Source organism: Callospermophilus lateralis, chromosome 1 (assembly GCF_048772815.1).
Source record: "Callospermophilus lateralis isolate mCalLat2 chromosome 1, mCalLat2.hap1, whole genome shotgun sequence".
Lineage (NCBI taxonomy): Eukaryota > Metazoa > Chordata > Mammalia > Rodentia > Sciuridae > Callospermophilus > Callospermophilus lateralis.
The window spans coordinates 22,025,976-22,047,532 of NC_135305.1; the positions used below are offsets into that span (position 1 = coordinate 22,025,976).

At 49.7% G+C, this 21,557-nt stretch overlaps 1 protein-coding gene across 5 annotated transcripts in view; it reads left to right on the top strand.

Moving 5' to 3' along the window:
• Positions 1 to 21,557, top strand: part of Plxna4 (plexin A4) — a 353,319-nt gene that overhangs the window by 260,043 nt on the left and 71,719 nt on the right. For 4 of the 5 annotated variants that reach the window (XM_077110456.1, XM_076860344.2, XM_076860325.2 and 1 more), the window contains 4 exons: positions 9,210 to 9,333; positions 9,972 to 10,125; positions 11,361 to 11,460; positions 14,187 to 14,301. In XM_077110456.1, the coding sequence (XP_076966571.1) occupies positions 9,210 to 9,333; positions 9,972 to 10,125; positions 11,361 to 11,460; positions 14,187 to 14,301 (493 nt within the window). The remainder of the gene's footprint in view (positions 1 to 9,209; positions 9,334 to 9,971; positions 10,126 to 11,360; positions 11,461 to 14,186; positions 14,302 to 21,557) is intronic. The other variant, XM_076860334.2, reaches the window with a different exon arrangement.

The window sequence follows — 21,557 nt, forward strand, 5'->3', positions numbered from 1 at the left end:
CTCCTTCCTGTGTGGCCTTCGTTTCCTCGCCTGTCCCATACTACTGTCTCCTGTCAAGTGGCAGAAAACAGGGGTGAACTGAGACAAAGAAGAGTATGGGCTGTCTGTGAAGGAGGCCACCAGGCTACATCAGGGCCAGCAGCTCTATAGGAACTGAGGTCCACCACCAAATCCAAATTCCACACCCTGGCATCCCATTCTCCTCGCCTGTGAACTGGAAATGGTGATGTTTGACTTACTGAATTGCTGGAGACCTTGTAGGTGAACCTGCTGGGTGGCCATGGAGCCTTGTGAAATGTCCGGTGGCGCCGGCCAGGGAGCTTGACAGGGCTGGGGAAGGTCTGAGGGCCCAAGTGCCCTCTCTCTTTGACTTTGGTTTGTCCCGGTGATTTTCCAGATGGTTCTCCTTTAATGGCATGATTCTCTTCCTGAGGGTGACACGGTGTCAAGCTCCTTCCTCTAAACGGCGGACAGCCCTGCTGGGTTCTGCTCACCTGGCATTGTGTCTTACTCTCTAGCCTGGCATTGTGTCTTATCCTGAAGGTGGCAGCTCGCAGGCCTAAGCGCCAGCCAGGCTCACAGAGAATCAGGCTGCACAAGGGTTCTTCTCTTCAGGGGGTACCCCGCCCGGAGCTGCTGCTTCCAGGGCCCCTCCTTGTCCAGAAGCCACAGTAGGAGCCAGCAAGTGAAAGGGGTGGGGTGCTCTGGAAAGATTCCTGGGGTGGCCATTCTAGTTCTCACACCTTGAAAAATTGGGGGGCTTTAGGCTACTATAGTAGATCCCCATTGTGTGCAGTCGCTGTGTCCTGTCAAGTTCTGGGAATCTGAAGTAGCAAATATGACATCATTGCTCTTACAAGGAACACAGGCTTGGGTTTCCCGGAAGCCCCCTGTCACAACATTTTCATCAATGGATGAACACCTAACTTTGTTTTATGTGTGTTTCTGTTTAGAGACAGCTGACTTAATATGCAGCGTTGATTCATTAACATTGAACTTCTGACCAGCAGCATTGTAAATTCCTAGCTGAATGAAGTTCATCTAACAAGTGCCTTTCCTTCATAAGTCACACCATGGCCTCCATGTGCCTGGAAACACTAGACAGCACTTCAGCACAGCACTTAGGCCATTTTAACATGAAGTCGCCAAAAAAAAAAAAAAAAAGCACAAAACTTGAAAAACGTAGCACTAAATAAACCTCAATGGACACTGCTGTATAATGTGAAGGCTGGGATAGAAGGCAGAGCCTCACCCTGTCCAGCCTCAACTGGGAGCACATACATCAGGTGGCTCAACTTTTAGCCAGTCCATGCATGTCCATAAGGAGCTCAAAAGTGCCACTAGTACTTGTTTTGGGGTCACAAATGAATGCTAATGATGAGCTGAATTTGCAAATATGGAATTCATAAATAATGAGGATTGACCATAACTCACCAAAAAACTCAGCACCCTCCAAAGATGGAGAACAGTGTTCCTCATGGTGGTGGCTGGAGGATAAAAGGAGGTAATGAAAGCAGTTGTGAACATCCAAGGTGCTCTGCCAGGGCAGGGCGGTGTTCTGTGTGACCTTGAACCTGCTGGTTAAGTGAACCACCTGGTGAGGGGAGACATGGTGTGGGGCCCCAACTCCCTGGGGAGGCCACAGCTCTAGAGCCCCCTCAGGCCCAGGCGCCTGCCCACAAGACACTCAGTAAGTCCATTCTTCACCCTCCAAGAACCAGCCACCAACAAGGTCCCTGGGTCTTCTGAGATGTGTTCAATCAAGATAGAATCCTCAGTTGTTACAGGATCAGGTGCACAGATCCTAAGCTCGAACACAGGCAAACACCAGGTCCCCCAGATCTGCAGCATTTCCTTCCTCCAGAAGGTTCTCTCCTGCTCCTCAGACATTGCCTCTCCTGGTCTGCCCTGCTCTCCGTACAACCTAGATGTGCATGGCTGGGAGAGATGAGGAAGTAGTCGACAGGCAGGAGAAGGAGAAGGCTGGGGGCAAGCAGGATCACCGAGACGAGGAGCCCTACAGACCAGAAAGGGAACACTGTGGAAGGTGTTCTTGCTCCCTGGAGTTCCGTGTCTAACACACACACTCTCTGGTGCCTAGATCTGCCCCTCCCTCTGTGCCCAGGCACTGTACCAGACTCAAGGATACAAAGGTGGTGACATTAGATCACCTATGCCCTGAAGTTTCTTGGGAACCAAGCCTCTAATCCAGTCTCAGAGTGGGGACTGCATCCTGTACTAGAATCCATGATATTTGTTAAGCTTCCGTCATAGGAAGACCCTGTGCTGGGTGACCTTGTCTCTTGCTGAGTGGCCCCAGCAAAGCTGACCTTCAGGAAGACTAGGACAGAATAGATGAACAGGCTCCTTGAGCTGTCAAGGTAACTCCCTTTCCCTAGTGGCTTTTGCCAAGTTTCCCTATGGTCATGGGGAGCAAGGAGGGGGTAGCCTGGTGGGTGTGTGTGTGTGTGTGTGTGTAAGAGACAGAGGCAGAGCAAGCAAGGAAGAGAGAGAGAGTGCTGGAGAGAAATAGAGAGAAGGGAGACAGGGGAAAGGAAAGCCGAGAGCCTGAGGGGCCTCTGGGAACAGGTGGCCCAGGTGGCTGAATGGGCTTTTGTGCTGGAGAGGTCACGGGAGGGTGCAGACAGAACATGTTGAAGAAATGTTCCTGTAATTTAAATCCTCCCTCCTGTTATTCCCTCTCAATTATTGCAAAGCTCTTATTTGCAAGCCTGGTGGTACAGAGGGTCACCTTTGCCGCCCTGTTCCGTGGTCCCTGACCCCAGCCTACAGGCTTGCCCTTTCTAATGGCAATGACAGCTCAACAAAGCCAGGTATTTATTTGCTGAGACTTGAGCCTCTATTCCCAGGGCACCCCCCCACACCCGGGTCCCGTGTCGAGCCAACCTCTTTTGATTTGGGTGGGGGTAAAAGAAAGCCCACATCTGGGTCTGCCCCCCCCCCCCACACACAGCTGTCTCCTGTGCTGGACCTGGAACATTCTCTCCAGGGACCAGGCTTGGCAGGTCCGCAGCCCCCTCCCCGTCTTGCCCTTGGCTCCGTGCCCAGATCGAGAAGCCTATCTCAGTCTGAGCAGGTCATGGGATCCTGCCCGCCCAGCAGACCAGCCACATCGATTGGACCAGGCGGTACCTCTCCTAGGAAGAGTCACCAGCGTCACTCTAGGGAGGCTCACGTAACCCAAGTTGTGACAGGAAGATAAGCTCAGCTCTTATGAACCCTCTCTGTCCCCGAGGACCCACCTCCTTCCAGATCTCCCTCCCCTGGGTGGGTTGGCACCAGTTTCTTCCCAGGACTCAGAGTTTCTTCTTTATATAGTCTCTGCCAAGACGGGAGTGAGCCGAGAGGAAGGCACCACTGCCCAGGGCAGGAAGGGGTTAACCCTCATCACCTGTCTGGGAACAGACACAGCCTGGATTCAGCTTCCTTAGCTCTGAACAGAGATGAAAAGAGCCGTCTTACAGCTCTGCACCATACTAAGGGAGGGAGGCGCAGGAAGCCCCCTGGCTCCCCAGAACACAGCAGGCGCTCCCGCCTGAAGCAGAAGTCCTGCCCATGTCAGTACAGGCCGCAGTTTGGAACCCAGATCCTCCTTCACAGTCCCTTCCTCTCAGAGTGGGGTGGCTGGATGGCGGGGACCATCCGTTGTCAGAAAGCCTCCCTCCCCTTGGGCATCTTCAACCAATCATGCCATTCAGGCAGCCTGCCTGCCAGCCACCCGGGAAAGTGCAAAACGGGTGGCTCATCCCATAAACCACTGCTGACCATCCTCTTAAGGAAAACCAAACTGATTCTAAAAGGCATGTCCTTCCGTGCTTCTCCTTAGCACATCCCCAGCCGTGTTTTATTTCTCATTTTCTTAATCCATATTCAAAGGCTACAGAATGCTTGTCTGCTAAGCCAACGGTCTCTCCTAGGGCTAGTGACACCAGACCTCCACAGTCATGAGAAATGGTGAGTGTCACTTCACCATAGTCTACTCTTTACAGTCTACACAATGTCGTTGTAGCCTCTGTGGCCAAGGGTCCTGACAAGAACGATATAGAAGAGGAAAAGTTTATTTGAGGCTCATGGTTTCAGAGGTCTCAGTCCCTAGATGGCCGACTGCATTGCTTTGGGTGCTTCACGGGGCTGAACGTCATGGCAGAAGTGTGTGGCAGAGGAAAGCAGCTCAGGACATGGAACCAGGAAGCAGAGAGCTCTCATCAACATGGGAAAAATATAAACCCCATAGACTCACTCTAGAAATCCATCTCCTCTCTACCCCCGACCTGCCTACAGTTACTGCCCAGTTAATCCCAATCAGTGGATTAATGCACTGATTAGGTTAAGGCTCTCAAAATTTAATCATTTCACCTCTAAGGCATCTTACCTTGTGTTACACGTGAGACTTTGAGGGATGCCTCCTATCTAAACCATGACAGTGTTCTTTCCTGACGTTATGCTCAAAGTTGTTAGCCTCTGATCCCGAAGATACTAAAAGATGGTAAATCAAAAGTGCCATCTTCTCATATGAATTGGAAAAGTCCTGTGGTCCACTTGCACTTTGAGTGACCCCCCCCTCCCTAAGCCTTGACTCCCTGTGGACATCCTGCAGAGCGGATGAGTAACTGTTAGAAAGTGTCTCAAGTAATAAGCACATCCTCTTCGGTACTGTGTGGATTAGAAGAGAATGGATTGGCCAGGATGCTAATATACTGAGTGGTTACCCAAAGAGAAGGCAAATGGGGTCGTTTCCCTCTTCTCTGGTCAGTAGGGAGCACAGTGTGGACAATTTATTTCTCGTATGGTTCAGGAGAGGTTAGGGTGGGAGAGGTGGGGAGTGGCGCAGGAGTGGAGAGAGTTAGAGGAGAGGAAGGGAGGAGAAGGAGGCAACGAGAAGGAGGAGAAGGCAAGGAAGCCTCCCTGCCAATCCATTCTCCTTCTAGTGCACACAGTAAGGGAGAGGATGTGCCTATTACTTGAGACACTTTCTAACAATTACTCTGATTGATTCTGATCTGCTTCACCTGCACTTTATCCAACAGTCTGGTCCATTAACGTCACCAGGCTTGGTGCAGGGAAGCAATTTTCACTGTGACTGCTCCACACTGTGTGGCCCAGTGTAGGACACTGGTTGTGGAGTGGGTGGGTGTGTTTCTCGACTGAAGGCTGAGAGGTGGCCAAGGCAAGAACCCACCCTGGACCTCAGGCAGCCAGCCGCCAACAGAGCTGATAGAGTTGGGGCAGGACCACTTGGTTGCTCCATGAGCCCAGAATGGCCTCCACTTAGCCCCTGCAGCTTCTGGTTCCTGTTTAGTCCTGAGCCTTCCTCCTGCAGGAGGCCTGGATGAATCCGATAGCAGTTGGGGCTCAGGCTGAGTTTGGATCTGCAGCAATGGCCAAGGGCTGGTGGGTTCAGTCACCAGCAGCTGGTGGTAGAAGGAAAATTAAAGCATTGCCTCAGCCTTCCTGTGTTGGGATTTATCCTCAGTATTTAGGGAAACAAGTTAACAACGCAGAATTCCATGCGATCCTGGTGTCTGTCACTGGATTTTAGAATTCTGACTTTGAAAGGACTCATCCTTCATAAAAGGACCCTCTTTCACATCCATCTTCCTAGAAGGGTTCCCTGTACTATCTAGTCCACCTTCCTCCAAGCCACAGATGCACCTGCCCTTCTCTGTGGGCATTCCTGAAGAGGGCAAGGGCAACATTTAGGAAACCAGTCTTTCCCCTTTCCAGGGGCTCCAGATGAGATGCCAATGACCGAAGGGTCTCCCATGATCTCCTGCTGAGCAGGCATTCCAAACCCTCTTCACTTGTCCATCAAGTCCATTTGGGAAGGCCCCTCCCACGTCCCCTTTCTTTTTCCGTCTCCTTACGTTCTAAGCACAGATTACCGAACTGGTGCACTTGAAGCTCAGGCCATGGCACATGGGAAGCCCTGGGAACTGGGGATCATCTGTGAAGAAGGAGCAAGTCCTGATATCCAAGCCCAGTAGGTCCACACTGGTGGGCCTGGGGAGATGCCCCAGTGAGGCCTCCCAGCGTGGAGGCCCACCCAGGCTGGCCTCACAGATAGCCCACTTCCAGACTGAAATTTGTTTGCCTGGCCGGCAGCACTGGGTGTTAATATTTCCATCTCTGTATTTAGGAATTAATTTCTCCTGAACTTAATCACCCCCTCTCTCCCTCTCCCTCACTCTCTTCCTTTCTCCATTCCTCTCTCTTCTAATTTTCCACTTGGCTGGGAATTCTCCAGCAGTGAAAGTTCAGGCTTAGGGGAGGGCGGAGGTAGCTGCTTCATTAGAGAGGATAATCTCATTGGAACCACTGACTTGAATAATAACCCCTTCCAGGGGCCCAGGGCCTTTCTCCTCAAGGGCTGTTAGTACCTCTGAACCGGGGCTGGAGGGGCCGCCGTGGGAAGGAAGGAATAAGGAAGGGAAGAAAGAATTCAGCAGGAAAGAACGCCAACTCTGGTCCTGGTGTGTCTCTCTGGGGCCTGCTTCCTCCTGCAGGTCTGTGGTTGGGGCAGGGTTAACAATGATGGCGGAAGAGACCAACTTCTTAAAACTCAAAGTCATGGAGCATATATTTTCTTAGACCACTGATCTCCAGTTTTCCTACCTGGGAAATGGATGAAGCAAGAGTGTCCTTCCTCACTCAAGGCTGACCGTACAGTGGAACTGAGGGACTTGATTTCAGAAGTTCTTGGAGCCCCTTGAAAGGAAACATCTCAGTGTGCCTCCTGGGGTCATGAATTAACCCTTTGCCTGTTTCTCAGCTCTGGCCTGAGCTAATGGGAAATCACAGTTCTAGAAGAAAAGCAAAAGGCCATTACCTTGACAGACCCCATAAGGCATCAGGAGGAACGCATTCTTCCCCTCCATTATCCTATCACATTTAAGGTCAATTGTCTGTGCTTTTGGACATTGCAGCCTCCACCCTCCCGGGCCCTGAAGGATAGTAGAAATGTCAAAACATCCCTGTCTCTGACCTTAAACCTGACTTTCCACCAAGATAGGCGAGTTCTCAATACACTTTGACAGCTATTAAGAAAACAAAGCTACAATCCATACCACTTTGTCCCTGGATGCTCTCCTCCCTCATTGTGAGGGAGACGGCCTCATCCCTGCCTTTCTTCTCTCTCTAATTTGCCTCGGGGACCAGTCTGCAAGATGAGTGCTTCTGCTTCAGCTGTAGTCTGGAGGGTTGGAGTGAGGAAGGCAGAGAAGAGATGGCTAATGTACACTAGCGAATGTTTATTGAGGACTCACTTTGAATGCTGCCCTGTTCTAAATGCTTAGAACATAATCTCATTTAATCCTTAAAAAAAAAATCCTATTAGGTACTATTTTGACTCTGTTTTTACAGATGAGAAGACAGGCACCAAGAAGTTAAGCAATTTGCCAAGATGACAGCTAGTTGGGATGTTTGAAACTATAAATTACACATGGCTTTCATATATTTGGAAGAGTTGCTAAGTAGTTAGGTGGGGTCCTCAGGAGCAGAGACAGGGTGCAGCCCCAAGAACTTTGCAAGCAGCAGACCATGCTGGTCAAACTTCTCCGAAGATCCCCAACCAGATATCTTTGCACCGCCCCCCTCACCCTGAAAGAAAGATGGAGTCTTCTCTTCTCTATGATCTGAATCTTTATTTGATAACTCCAGGTGATGTTTGGCCAAGAAACAGCTTCATTTTTTTTTCTCCTCTCCATAATTTAATCAAAGACATTTTTTTCAGACCTACTGATTGCTCTTGAAAATAGGAACTTCAAAGTTGGGGAGTCAGTGAATAATGTAAGCCCGTACCAGTTCTCTGGTTCTGCTCTTAGTGGGAGTAATAACACTATTAATAGCGATGTCAGTACAGACATTCTGGAAAAGCCCCTAACATTAGCTTAATGGCGGAAGGTAATGGAGTCCTTGCAGAACAGTTGGCCTGGCAAATTAACTTCCAAGACTTGGAGGCAGACAAGCTCGTTGCCATCAGTCTGTTAGAGCAGCCCGGGAGTGCCACAGGCATGAACAGTCACATCTGACCTTTCCCTCCTGGGCGGGAGTCTCTTCGAAGCCTCCTGGAGAACTCAGCCTTGTCCAACAAGTGGCAGTGATATTCAAAGTGCTTTGCAGGAGGAGGCAGAAAATAGCCATTAATCTAGGGGAAAAAGATGGAGGAGAAAGGTTGAAACTGTCCTCAGGACATGATAGGTTCATCAGGATGACAAGGAACATAAGTATAGTCTGCAGCAGGGGGACCATCTCCCACTTCTCAGTCTAGAAGCTTCCAGAAGCTGGAGCAGAGGTTCACAGTTCATCTGATTAGCCGGCCACCTGGTAAGTTACTCACTACCCTCTTCTGCAGTTTCCTGATCTCTAAAGTGGGTTTGTCATGATATTGTCACAGACTAAGATGGCATAGAATGTGAACTCCTCGTCATGGAACAAAGTAAAGCACTTATTAACTCAAGTCATGACTGCATCATTCAGGGATGCTTTCCACTTTTGCATTGCACATCCAACCTGCTCTAAGGTCCTCTTTGTCTCTGTGTCTCCCCTTTCCTCCTCACCCTTGGAGGAAAGCTTCAGTTCATCCATGGCTTCCCCTTCATAGGTATTTCTCCTCTAAGACTCTTCACCACAGGCTGCTCTCCCGCTGTGGTTGAAGGTGTTCTCTTTCCTCATAGCTGGGAGCACAGGTTTTTCTCAGGGCCAAGAATTAACCCAAGAGCCACTCAGTTATCCCTGTGCTCCCTTGCCTCCACATCACACTTTTCTGTTCTCGAGACAGATGCCCACTGCCCACGTCCCTTCCCTGTGTGGATGCGCCAACCCTGGCTACTCTGTTTCCCACCAAACCCTCTCTCCTGTCCTGCAAAAGCTCCTGACAGCTTCCATCTCTCTTTGACCAAAAGAGGGAGTAGGGAGATCCAGTAGGCAGGACTGTGCCACTCTTCACCTGAGTTTAGAAGAGATGAGAAGAATCTAGGATAACTGTCAAGTAGTGATAGAAGTGACCGTCTTCCCCAAATTGGGGCATGATGTCAGAGAACCAGGCTTCAGGAAGGAAACATAATGGTCAGTTCTAGGCACTTGAATTTGGACAGATCCTGAGAACTGCTGGAAAGACCTGACCTCAGTGTTGACCCCTCCCTGGACCCAGTGGCCATCTCTTAGGTAGCCCATTAGTATGTCCTTTCCAGGTGTACCCGGAAGGAGAGGTGTGAGCGGTCCAGGGAACCCCGCAGGTTTGCCTCAGAGATGAAGCAGTGTGTCCGGCTGACAGTCCATCCCAACAACATCTCCGTCTCTCAGTACAACGTGCTGGTAAGGACCATGGGGTTGGGGTCTGGGGAAGAACTCTCCCCTTCAAAGAGAACCTGAGCCTGGGGACCCTCAGGAGAGCTGGGCCAAGTCCAGCTGACAAGAGCAACTTAGATGAGGGTAGGAGATTTAAGGGTTCATTAAGGACCCAAGAAGGGCACATGGACAGGAGCACTGGGGGGAGAGGCTTTATTCCAAATGAGTAGAAAGACAAGGACAATGATCAGACCAGAGCTGACCCTAAAGAATGGCCGAGGATATTGGGAATGTATCTTCATTTCATGTGTGAGAAATGGGCACAGATGGCTTCCGGGCTCTAACACTGGGCCCTTGGTGATTGGTGCTGCCATTTTTTCCAAAACTGGAAATAATGGGAGAGAAGCTCTCTGATCACACAAATCCCTCCACATTCCCACCTCCTAGGGCCAAATCCATTTGGATTCTGATGAGGTTCTTCTCTTGTCGTACTGCCACCTGCCTACACCTCTCGTAACAAACTGGATCTTTCCAACCTCCATGTCAATATGGCCTCTTCTTTGTCTGTCTCTTTTTCTTGCTCACCCACTTTCTTCCTTTCTTCCACACCTTTCCTTTCCCCACCCCCTCTCCTCTTCTCTTTCCTCCTGCCCGGCTGTTCACAGCTGGTCCTGGAGACATACAATGTCCCGGAGCTATCAGCTGGCGTCAACTGCACCTTTGAGGACCTGTCAGAGATGGATGGGCTGGTGATAGGCAATCAGATCCAGTGTTATTCCCCTGCAGCCAAGGAGGTGCCCCGGATCATCACAGAGAACGGTGAGTAGCCCCGGGAGGCCAAACTGGGTGGCAGGCCTGTCTTCCTCCCCCCAACAGATGTGGGGGGATTGAGGGAGCCTGCAGGCAGGGGTGGGCCAGAGGAAGTGGGTGACTGAGTGTGTTGTAAGTAAAGGGAATGAAATTTCCCTCCTTTGCCCTTGGAATTGGCTGCTGCAGCCCTTTTAGCTCAGCCCCAGGTTGGCATCCAAGAGTCAGAATCATCCTAGGTGAGGAGCAGCTGCAGACAGGGTGAGTGGGAGGCCAGGCCAGGACAGCTGCGCAGCATACCAGAGCTCAGCCCAATCTGGCTGGCCTGGAGGGACAGCAGAAGAGGGAAGCTGGTCAAGACCTGCCATGTGCGGGCAGTGGTCGTCTGGCTCTGTATCCCTCTACTCACATACCTAGGTCTCTGACCCTGGACCATTGTCTCCCCCACTCCCACCCTACCCTGCCTCCCCACAGCTTCCTGTTGTCTGTGGCCAGCTGCACTGGGAAGAATGGGAGTGGACAGAGGTTCAGCACTGGCAAGGGACAGGCTGGCCTGGGCAAATTGATTCTGTGTTGTCCCTCCCATTTGGGCTTGTCACATTTATTTGGAGCTGATTGATTAATGAGGCTCTCCGGGAAGGCAGAAAACAAGGCTGGAAGTGGGGGCCCGGGGTCAGGGCTGTGAATTAAACATGGGCTCCAGCTCCTCTTTGGTACCAGCTGAGGATCCCCATGTCTCCTGCCCAATGGAGCCCTGAGTCCTCCAGAGGAGGGGGCATCAGAACTGGGCCTCTCTGTATAGAGATGGGGAAGGAGCTCTTGTGTGCACACACTTACACACACACATGCAAAACCACATGTGCAGTTGGTGACCGTATTCTTAAGAGTCTCCATGTTTTTTCTCCCTGGTTGCTCCTCAGTGTGTGTCTATAATTCTATGAGGTTGCCAAGGACAAAATGCATGTGAATGAAAGCACATTTGAAGACCTGTTTGTGTGTGTGTGGGCACATGCACGTGCACATGCAGGCAATGAATATTTGGGGGAGCAAGCAATACTGTGTAAAAGGGAGGAGAGGCTGGGACAGCTCTCTGAGCTGTTTGGGGGTTGTCTGGGGATGGTCTTGCAGAATCACAGACCCTAGAGGAGCAGGATCTCCTTATCCCCGTCCCCTGTACTTTACAACCAGTGGAACTCTGGCATGGCCTTGGCCTTTCCCCTGACTTCTTGGCTGGCTGTGTTTTGTAGGAGACCACCATGTCGTACAGCTTCAACTCAAGTCCAAGGAGACAGGCATGACCTTCGCCAGCACCAGCTTTGTCTTCTACAACTGCAGCGTGCACAACTCGTAAGTGCTCCCAGACGCACTCAGCAACCGGGGGTCAAAGTTCATGCAGAGACTAGGAGACCCCAGCAATGTTCCCAGGACTCACCATGTGGAGGCTCCAAAGCTCTCCTCCATTACTTACAGGATTAACAGAAACTAGAAAGAGCGTAGAGTGAAAACCTGAGGGGCGAGCTCTCCAAATCCCTCTATGCATCTTCCCTGGCATAAATCTTTTAACCAATTTCATTCCAATCATCTGTTGGGGGTGATCCGTCTCACCAGAGGAACAGAGCAGCAAGCACCATGCTCAGAAAGGAGGCTAGAGGAGGAAGAGAAGTCTACTGTGTGTCCTAAAGTTGGCAGGTAGTCTAGCCACTCACCTGCAGACCTGGTTGGGACCAGAGTGGCAAGGACCAGAGGGGAGCAGAAAGTTGCAGGCTCAACAGACCCTGGCCTGAGAGGCCAGGAAGCCGGGTTCTGGCACCGACTTTGTTTGACATCAACACCCATCTCCAGGAGTCACACATGGAGGGCAGGGACTAAGGCCCCAGAGTCAGACAGGCTGGGAACCTTAGCCATTCTGTGCCCCAGTTCCTCTCTAAAAAGGGAACTAGGAGCACCTCTTCCAAGGCTGGTACTCAAACATTTAGCAGCTGACCTCACAGGACCATTGTCCCATCAGAGCAGGCACGAGCTGGACGCCGTGGTAATTACCACCCTGCATAGCGGCCCTGCTTGTCCGGAGTAAGAGGGCAGCATGTAGGACCTGCCTGGCTTGTTGGCTAGGCACTGCCCCTGTTTTTACTATTATTATGTTATTATTCCCTCCATAAAATTAATGGGATTAGTCGGGCGTAGTGGCACATGCCTGCAATCCCAGCAGCTCGGGAGGCTGAAGCAGGAGGATCGCGAGTTCAAAGCCAACCTCAGCAAAAATGAGGCACGAAGCAACCTAGTGAGACGCTGTCTCTAAATACAAAAAAAGGGCTGGGGATGTGGCTCACAGTCAAATGCCTATGAGTTCAATCCCCTGAACCAACAAATAAATAAATTAATAACGGTATTGGACCAAGTTGTAGGTGGACAAGCCTTTTTATTTTCATCATAGAAAATTTTCTTCAACTGAAAGTGGATGTGGATGTACAAAATACAAAACAGAAGGAAATAGGAGCTACTTGGTGGAGGACGGAAGGGACCTGGAACCCCTCTCTCTCAGAGTTGCACACAACTCTTCATACGTTCTCCCAATGAGTTCCTTAGAATCCCCACGGTTTGGGAACTCTTTGACTTCCAAAAGCCCTGTTCACTTTAGCATGCTGCTCTGTGTGCCCCTCTATGCAGGATGGGTGGGTGACATGACTAACGACATTTCTAGACTCCAGGCTGTCTGTCCATCTGATGGGGCAGATTGGTCCCAGGTTTAGCTCTATCGGTGGCCCCAAGGAAGGGACCATCCATCCCCTCCCAGCCCAGAGAAAGTTGCTTCGGCACCTGAATTCTCTTCTGGTTCCTGCCGTGGGGTTGTAGGTGGCTTCACCTCTGGTGGCCTCCTTCATCTTCTTCCCCCTAGGAAAGCAGCAGAGGTAGATGAAGCCGTGTATGAAGTTTCCATCCTGCCCGTAAAACGATTCTAAGTATCACTATGTGCTGTGCAAGCGGTTACCCACTAGCTACAGAGGAGTCAAAAATTAAAGTATCTCAAGGACTCAACCCCAGCCCTCCAGCCCTCGGTGGTGTAGGATACTCTAGGAAGATGGAGACAGTGAGGTGTGAGGACTGCCCCGTCGACGTCAGCATGAAGCTTCATGGGAGGAGGCCCAGAGTGGCCAACTCTCCTTGCTCAAGGACTGGCTGAGTGGAAGGAATGAGAAAGGTCCTCCAGACCGCAGAACAGCGCGTGGGAAATACGGGTCCCCTCCTGGCCACAGCACCAACCCCGTGTGGGCTGTGGCTTATCCTCTGGCTAGGGCTCAGCCAGTAGCAAGACATGAGTTTTTGACAACAGGGAAACTTGTCGTGTTTTTAAGCAACAAGGAGCTTTTATAAGTGACTTTTGTTTTCTGGAGGTCAACAGTGGAAGTGGGGTTGACAACTGTGAAGGAGGTCATGTACAGTGAGAGCTGCCTGTAGCTTCTGCCTATAGCCGGCTCCATGTGGACCCTTGACAGCTGAGACCCAGGGTTAATTTGAATTAAAACCTGAATCTGCATTTGCTCCAACTCTTCTTTTTCCCCCTAGCACTGGGGAATTGAACCCAGTGGTGCTTTACCACTGACCTTCAGCCTCGGCCCTTTTTATTTTTAATTTTGAGACAAAGTCCGGCTCAGTTGCCCAGACTGGCCTTGAACTCATGATCCTCTGTCTCAACCTCCCAAGTAGCTATTATACAGGTGTGTTCCATGGCACCCAGCTTGCCCCAAATCTTGTGGCTTCTAGACAGGGTCCTCAACTCTAGATGTGCTCATTCTCTTCTTCATCAAAGGACACTACCACCCTGTGGAGGTGGAGGAAAGATGATTGGGCTTTGGGGAGACCAGCATTCTCAGCTCTCAGTGAACAGCAGGAGGCTGAGGACTGTTAGCTCCCTGGGGCCTTGGGGAGAAGAGGGATGGCTCTGTATTAGATGCCTGAGCATTGAAGGGGGGTTCTCTTAATATTAAAATGTTTTGCCAGATCTTAGAGACTTGGACCTTGGGCTTGGGGTCACCCAGCTTCTATGATTCGTGCCTCTTCTCCTCTGTGCCCAGGTGCCTGTCCTGCGTGGAGAGCCCGTACCGCTGCCACTGGTGTAAATATCGGCACGTCTGCACCCATGACCCCAAGACTTGCTCCTTCCAGGAAGGCCGCGTGAAGCTGCCCGAGGTAGGTGTTTGGCAATCAGAGGGGTGAGCGCTGATTGCTGAGCCCAGGATACCCAAGGCAGGCCTTCCTTTAGGAGGAAAAAGGAGGGGAAAGCCCCCAGTACCTCCCTGTTCCTCTCCAGGCCTGGCTTTCAAGGGACACTTCACAAAAGCAGTAAACAAGATAAACTCTGTGTGGGGACTGACTGGGTGAGGGTCCACCTGGATGTTTTGTTTCAAAGGGGCATCCCAGGTCACTCCAGCCAGGAGGATCCCTACACATCAGGAAAGTTCTAGGACAATTCCAGGTCTGGTGACTCCCATTTCTGGGCCTGTTGTTCTCAACAGAGTGGGCACTTTAAAGAGCTGCTATCTAGAATTGAGAGACAGATAATAATGTAAATATGACCATAGACAGTGTTGTTTAGATTCCACTGAATTCTCCAGTAACACCACACGGCTTCCCTGCCAGCCTGGTCCACTCTCTCAGCCAGTGCTGACTCCAACAGTCCCCAGCACCTTCAACCCCCAGCCCAGACTTGGAAGTGACTTCCAGCCCCCTTCACACACCTGCACAGGTGCTGGGACCATGCAGCAAGCCCCACGGCTGTGAGCGCAGCACACTGTCCCCATGCGGAAAGCACAGGGACACCCGAGGGACAGGCAAGGGCAATGCGAGACCAGAGAGTCCCCTCATGGTCTGCACCCCCTCTCCCAGACCAGGACCCGGCCAGGAACCCCAACTTGGGCAGTCCCTTAATGGCAGGAGGGAAGCTATCTTTTACCTGTGTCCTAGAGGAAAGATGGATCCACAGCTCATCCCCACACCTGCTGACCCTTCACCTGTTCCAGAGGGACCATGGCTAGTTGTCCAGAGCGCTCAGAAATGCTAAGCCCAAGGCCCATTTTGCCTGGGCCCTGATGGCTGAGTGGAGGCCTCTGGGGGCTGGGGGAGGGACAGAGCAGCCCATTTTAGAGGTAAGGGCAAGGAGTGGTGAGGGCTGCAGGGGGACAGAATGACCCCACTGAGTAGGGAAGAAGGAGAACAAAGGAAAAGCAGAAACCTGAGAACCTCCATCAGTTAAATGACAAGAGGCCTTGGAATTCCCCCCACTTTTTGCTTTTTATTTTATTTTTTTCTTTGGGTCTCTCCATACATACAACCCCTGCCGGATACACCAGTCTAGAAAGCTAGAAAGAGGCTTTGCCTTGAGTTCTAGAAAGTTCCTGGCAAATTTCAGTGGGAAACCAAAAGAGAGTATGGAAGCCACCAACCCAGGACCCTCTCCCTCTGCAGTGTGGAGTCTGTCTGGCTAAAAATGGCTCCCCTGATTTGTAATCAGGAAAAGGGAAGAAAGTGGCTTTAAGTAGGAGTAGGAGTTTCCTGTGTGTGTGTGTGTGTGTGTGTGTGTGTGTGTGTGTGTGTGTGTTCCACTGCTCTTTAACAAAGACAGGATGGATTTAAGGTAATAGGAGAGACATGACTCGGACAGCAGCTGGTACACCTTTGGCATGAGAAGCTGGTAAAAGGCTACTCAGTCTCATCAGCCCAGATGGCCTCTTATCCTGGGGACAGAGGCAGAAGGGCTTGTTGATCCCCCAAGGCCAGGGGACATGGCCCCAGGAAGCAGCCTCTTCTTTGCATCTGAAATTGGCACAGAACTCGATGGGAGGTCGAGTCAAAACAGTGGCGGCTTCTCTCCGTCTTTCCAGACCTGTGCATCTGGCGGACGTGTTATGTGTGGAGGCTAAAATAAAAACAAAAACAATTGAGCCATTGGGCGGATTTCAGAAACCCACGGTCATTTAATTACCTGAAGGTGGTTAGCAATTTCTGCTCTTTTTTTTTTTCTCGTTAGCTCCTTGTATACCAAGTCTCTTTCTTTTAAATGCACTAAAGGAGCCTGCATCTGCTGCTCAGAAAGAAGAAGAAGAAAAAAAAAATGAAGAGAACAAAGCAATAACCCACCATGTTTCCCAGCAGAATCCAGGGATCACGATAGGGGAATGCTCCCTTCAGGGCCAAGACTTGAGTCAGGCACAGTGTCCCTTCTCTATCTGGCACTGGCAAAAGCTGGGGGGACTCACAGCCTCTCAGAGAATTTGATGCCAGGCTTCCCCAAAGAGGAAATGCCTGGAGAAATATGGCTGGTAGAGAGACATGGAGATGGACTTCCCTCCCACTGGCGTCCTTCCACGCCTCCATTTCCCTGGAACTGCACCATGGAAGGCTGGCAGGCCATTGCAGTGAGAGGCTCCAGGGTAACGTGGAATTACCCACGTCTCCCTATCACATTGTCCCATGGATGAACTTCAGCTCCTCTTTATCATGAATGCTTATTTATTCTAAGAGAAAGGTATAATCCTGGTCCAACCCTGGAGGTCGCATTCAATCCAGTTCAACACCAGCGCCATTTTGAATGTGAACTTAGAGAAGCAATGTCTACCTTATATGGACGTTGTACATTTACTTTCCTGATGAATGTACTACAGGGGAAATAAGCAAATAAATCTTTGTAAACTGTTAACCAACTAACCATTCTGAGTCAGTGGACGGAGGTCATGGTCTTCCAAACTCTAAAGTCTCTGACTACTAGTGAAAGTGAAGCAATTTTTTAAAAAAATTTTCCCTTGATTTTTTTGTTTTTGGTTTGAGGGCAGAGATAGAAACAGGAATAAGGAAAAAAAAATAAAATGAATCCAAAAGTTCTTTTGTGGAAGCCCCCAGACACCAGTGTCCTCTCTCTGTTCCAGGGGAAGAACACACTCACAACATGTTACTCTGAAGTTTTGCTACTGGGTTAATCCTCTTTCTGCTACTGCAGCAGATTCCTGAGATAAATCAACTTACAAATAGGAAAGGTTTTGGAAGTTTCAGTCCATGGTTGGATGGATCCATTCCTTCTAGGCCTGTGGTGAGGCAGCTCTTTATGGCAAGGAACACATGGTAGAGCAAAGTGGTCACCTTGTGGTGGCTGGGAATCCCCTTCAAGTGCAGGCACCCAGTTTCCTAAAACTTGCCTCTCAGAGTTTCCACCACCATCTCCCAAGAGTGCCAGAGTGGGGAGCCAGCCTTTAAATATGGGGGCCTTTGGTGGACATCCCAGATCCCAACTAGAGCAGCCACATGTAACCCTTCATCCTCCATCACCCTGAGCATTTTGCATGTGCAAGCCACCAAGGTTTCAAGGAGTATAAGGGATCTGTAGATCTGTGTTTATAAATCCATAAAGTGAGACCCTTGGTCCACATGATCTCCAAATTTTTTTCAAGGGTAAGTAGAAACAATCAGGAAAGTTCCTAAGAAAAATCAATGACCAAGAAGTATTCTTATAGGACAAGTGCCACATCCAGGCTTCAGTCTCCCAGCTCTGCCTAATAAGATGACTCACTCACTCAGCCTTAGAGCCAGCAGCTCCTCTGGACATCTAGACCAAGACCAGCCCCCATGGGTGATTGATTGATGGATTGATTTTGTGTAGTACTAGGGCTTGAATCCACGGGTACTTTACCACTCATCCCAGACATTCTTTACATTTTGTTCTGAGATAATATGTTGCTAAGTTGTTCAGACTGGCCTCAAATTTGCAATTCCTCTGCCTCAGTCTCCCAAGTCTTTTGGATTACAGGTGCAGCGGATTCTTCTGGAAGTCCCTAGGTTCTCATTTCCCTTTACCCTTTCAGTGGAGGCTGCAGACAGGGTCCTTTTGTTAGCCCAGAGTGAGTGAACCAGGTGGCTTTCATCTGCTCAGCATCTTGTGTCCCCAGGAAAGCTTTTATCTGTGCATCTTCTGGTTTCAACATTGGCTTTGTTGACTATCACCAGGGATGTTAAATTACCTCCTTTTTATTTTATCTTATTTTTTTTCTGAACAAAGAGCACGTTCAGGCAAAGTTATTGGTCTGGAATGGAGAGCTGGTGGATCGTGGTTATTATATGAACAGCAAGTACTCCAGCATAATTACAATGATTAGAAATAGAGTGCTCAACAACAGACGTCATATATAGTGTATATTCCAGTCACAAGGAATGATTTTGTTACAACAACTGATGGCATTCACCTAACATCTTTGAACTTCAGATCAGATCAGGGCACCCAACAGGAAAGGGAGAGGAGAGAGGGGATGAAACCCAAGTCGGATGACCTTGTCCTCCTGCTCTCAATCCTGTTCTCCCAGAATCCACTGAGGCTTCTTGCCACCCCACAGAATGGCCTTTCGCTGGGCACCGTTGACAGAGCCAGGGTCCCCACATGGCGTTGGAGTTTCTGGAATGAACTCCCCCAGCTCACCTGAACCGCTCCATCGGACCCACACATCTAGTGATTGTGATTCTTAGAGAACAAAGACAAACCTCTGTGGAAAAACAGATCTATTGAGAAGAATCTATGGGTGGACTGTTCTGATGCTATTGTTCACCCACACTGAAAAGCAAAGTGGGCTGCCAATGAAGCTATATTCTCTGGGCACCAGGCTGGATAGATAGGCTTTGCCAGAAGGGCCGCGTACATCGGGCCCACAGGTGTAGAGGCTCAGACGGGGGCTCCCAACAGCACCTTTCCTCTTGAAGTTCAACCGGTAGGCTTACTCCTGAGAACACTTGTAAGATCAGAGGAGGAAATGAATTCTATTTGATATGCAAAGCTGCGCTTGAAGGGTTCTCCCAACATCCCCTACTACTGAAAACTAACAGGACCGATATCCTGAACTCTGCTAATCTAAGGGTCAAGTTCACTCTAGGACTGCGGAACTAGCATGAAAGTTCCCTGACTGCTGTTTGCCCCTGGTGCAAAAGTAAATGCAATACCCCGAGACAGAGACAGACCATTTACCCAACAGCTGGGCTCTGGAGGGAACTCAGGCCGGCCAACCTTGCCAGTGATTCTGCTTCCCTTCCTGCAGCGGGGCCATTCCTGTATTCCAACCCAAGGGAACAGAACCTTGCCTTGCCATGCCCTTCACCCGCCCTTGGAAAACAGACAAACTCAGTTCAAGAACTTGCTTCCAACCATGCACCATCCCCCACTCCAGGTATTCAATTACCCAGTTGCCACTTCTCCAGACCACGACACTCTCCATCAATCTCATCTGCCCCTCCCCCCTTCAGGTTATGGGTATTTCCTCTCTGTATTATTTCTTTGCTCTCTCCATAAACCAGCCCGTCGTAGATCATGCTAATGGCATTATAAACTTGGGGAACAGCAAGAAAATATATGGTGCGTTACATTTTTGTATTGGGCACCATGGGTCTGAGAAGGTGAGTATAAATTTGGGGTGGGGGATGGTTAGGGACAGGGCTGGCTTGTCTTTGGAATTGATGGGGGGGCTAAGGTGATGTGGGGGGAGGAGAAGTGACCTGCAAATGTTCCTTCACTGCCCCCAGGGTCCTGCTGTCCCCTGGAGCTTTGCATTCCCTCAGTTTTGCTGTAACAACTAGTAGAATTAGAGCTCTCATCTTGTAAACACACTGGGGGCTGTAAATCCACAGCCGAGGGCCGCCCTTCCCCAGCAGCACAAGCCCTGAAGGCAGCCCTTTCCTCTCCCAGCTTGGTGGCATTCTTCATGTCCTTGTTCAATTATTTAAATATGCAATGAAACCTCTGAATAAAGCAGCCACTGACACTCAGGTCCTGGTAGATGGAAAGGCATCTCTCTAGCTTTCAGACTTCTGCTTTGTGTTCCCGCTCTCTGCAATTAGCAGTGTTGTCTTTATTTTGTGCATAGTTAAGTGGAGACCAAAATATGCATGGGGCTGGTCAGTTGACCTGGAGTCACCCAGAACCACCTCCTGAATGCCAAACCATTAGAGGTTGGCTGGTGCCTCGAGCCACTGTCCCTCCTCGCCCTGGGTCCATGCCTGCAACTGCAGAATGTCACCCCAGGCAAAAGGGCCTCCAAGGGAGAGACTAGTTCTTATTGCCTGCATTCATCTTCATAGAATCTTGTTAAGTACAGGTGTTTTCCATTCTCCAAGAGCTGGCCCTTTCAAATGACAGTTCAGAGAAATACCCTCCTTGAAAAGAGAAGAGTAATATGTTTGGAAGGATATCTGTATGGGGGCGGGGACCATCAGTCATCTGTGGGTTAAAGTGAAATAATTGGATGGAAATATTGTACTCATCATGAGTGTGGGTTCTGAATGAGGTCACTGCTGTCCCAGTCTTCTCCACTGAGACATGGTGGCGAACATATATGTTGTGCTATGAAACAAGATCACATGGGGAAAAGATATTTGTAAGGCTATGGAGGTGGTGATATGCGCACTGAATAGAATCATTGTCATGTTGATAATCATACCAGTAACCCACCTACCAGAGCCCAACTATGTGAGCATACCAGGTGTCAACATACCAATAATTAGATATCAAAATATGCTGGGCCTGTAATCCCAGCGACTTAGGAGGCTGAGGCAGGAGGATCGCAAGTTCAAAGCCAGCCTCAACAATTTAGCAAGGGTCTAAGTAACTTAGTAAGACCCTGTCTCAAAATAAGATATAAAAGTTGCTCAGTGGTTAGATGCCCCAGGTTCAATCCCTGGTGCCAAAAAATAAAATATAAGCCAGATGCAGTAGCGCATGCTTGTAATCCCAGCGGTTCAGAAGGCTGAGGCAGGAGGATTGCATTTTAAAGCTAGCTTCAGCAAAAGTGAGGTGCTAAGCAACTCATTGGGACCCTGTCTCTAAATAAAATACAAAATAGGGCTGGGGATGTGGCTCAGTGGTCGAGTGCCCTGAGTTCAATTCCCAGTAACCTCCCAAAATAATAATAAAATGCAAATATAAATTAAAAATAAATAAAATACTCCCCTACTGACAGGTAAATAGCCATTTCCGTGAGGCCAGCCTTCCCTATAAAGTCCACCAGGGCCTTACTCCTTCCATTATTTATTCAGTTGATTGACATTTTGAACACTTTTGGATGAACAGTCATGACTATGACCATTTTCACCATGAGGAAAACTGAGCTTTGAAGAGATTATGGAATGATGTAGCCCATGTCATCTGTTGGGATAATCATAGTATTGGGACTGAAAGGAAAACAAATTGTTCTCTAGAGTCACACTTCTGACACCAAATGTTCTGCATTTTTCCCATGCCAAGCAATTCTCCCATCCTCTGCAGAAACCAACTAGGTAGCCCACAATTTGGTTCAGTTCTGACATTACCTACCTAGAGTTAGTGTCAGATGCCACAAAAGAAAGGGCTCAGTCCCCCCAGACTGTCCCCACTTCAGATGGCAATCATGAGTCTGATTGTCACCTGCACTTCAGACCAGCCA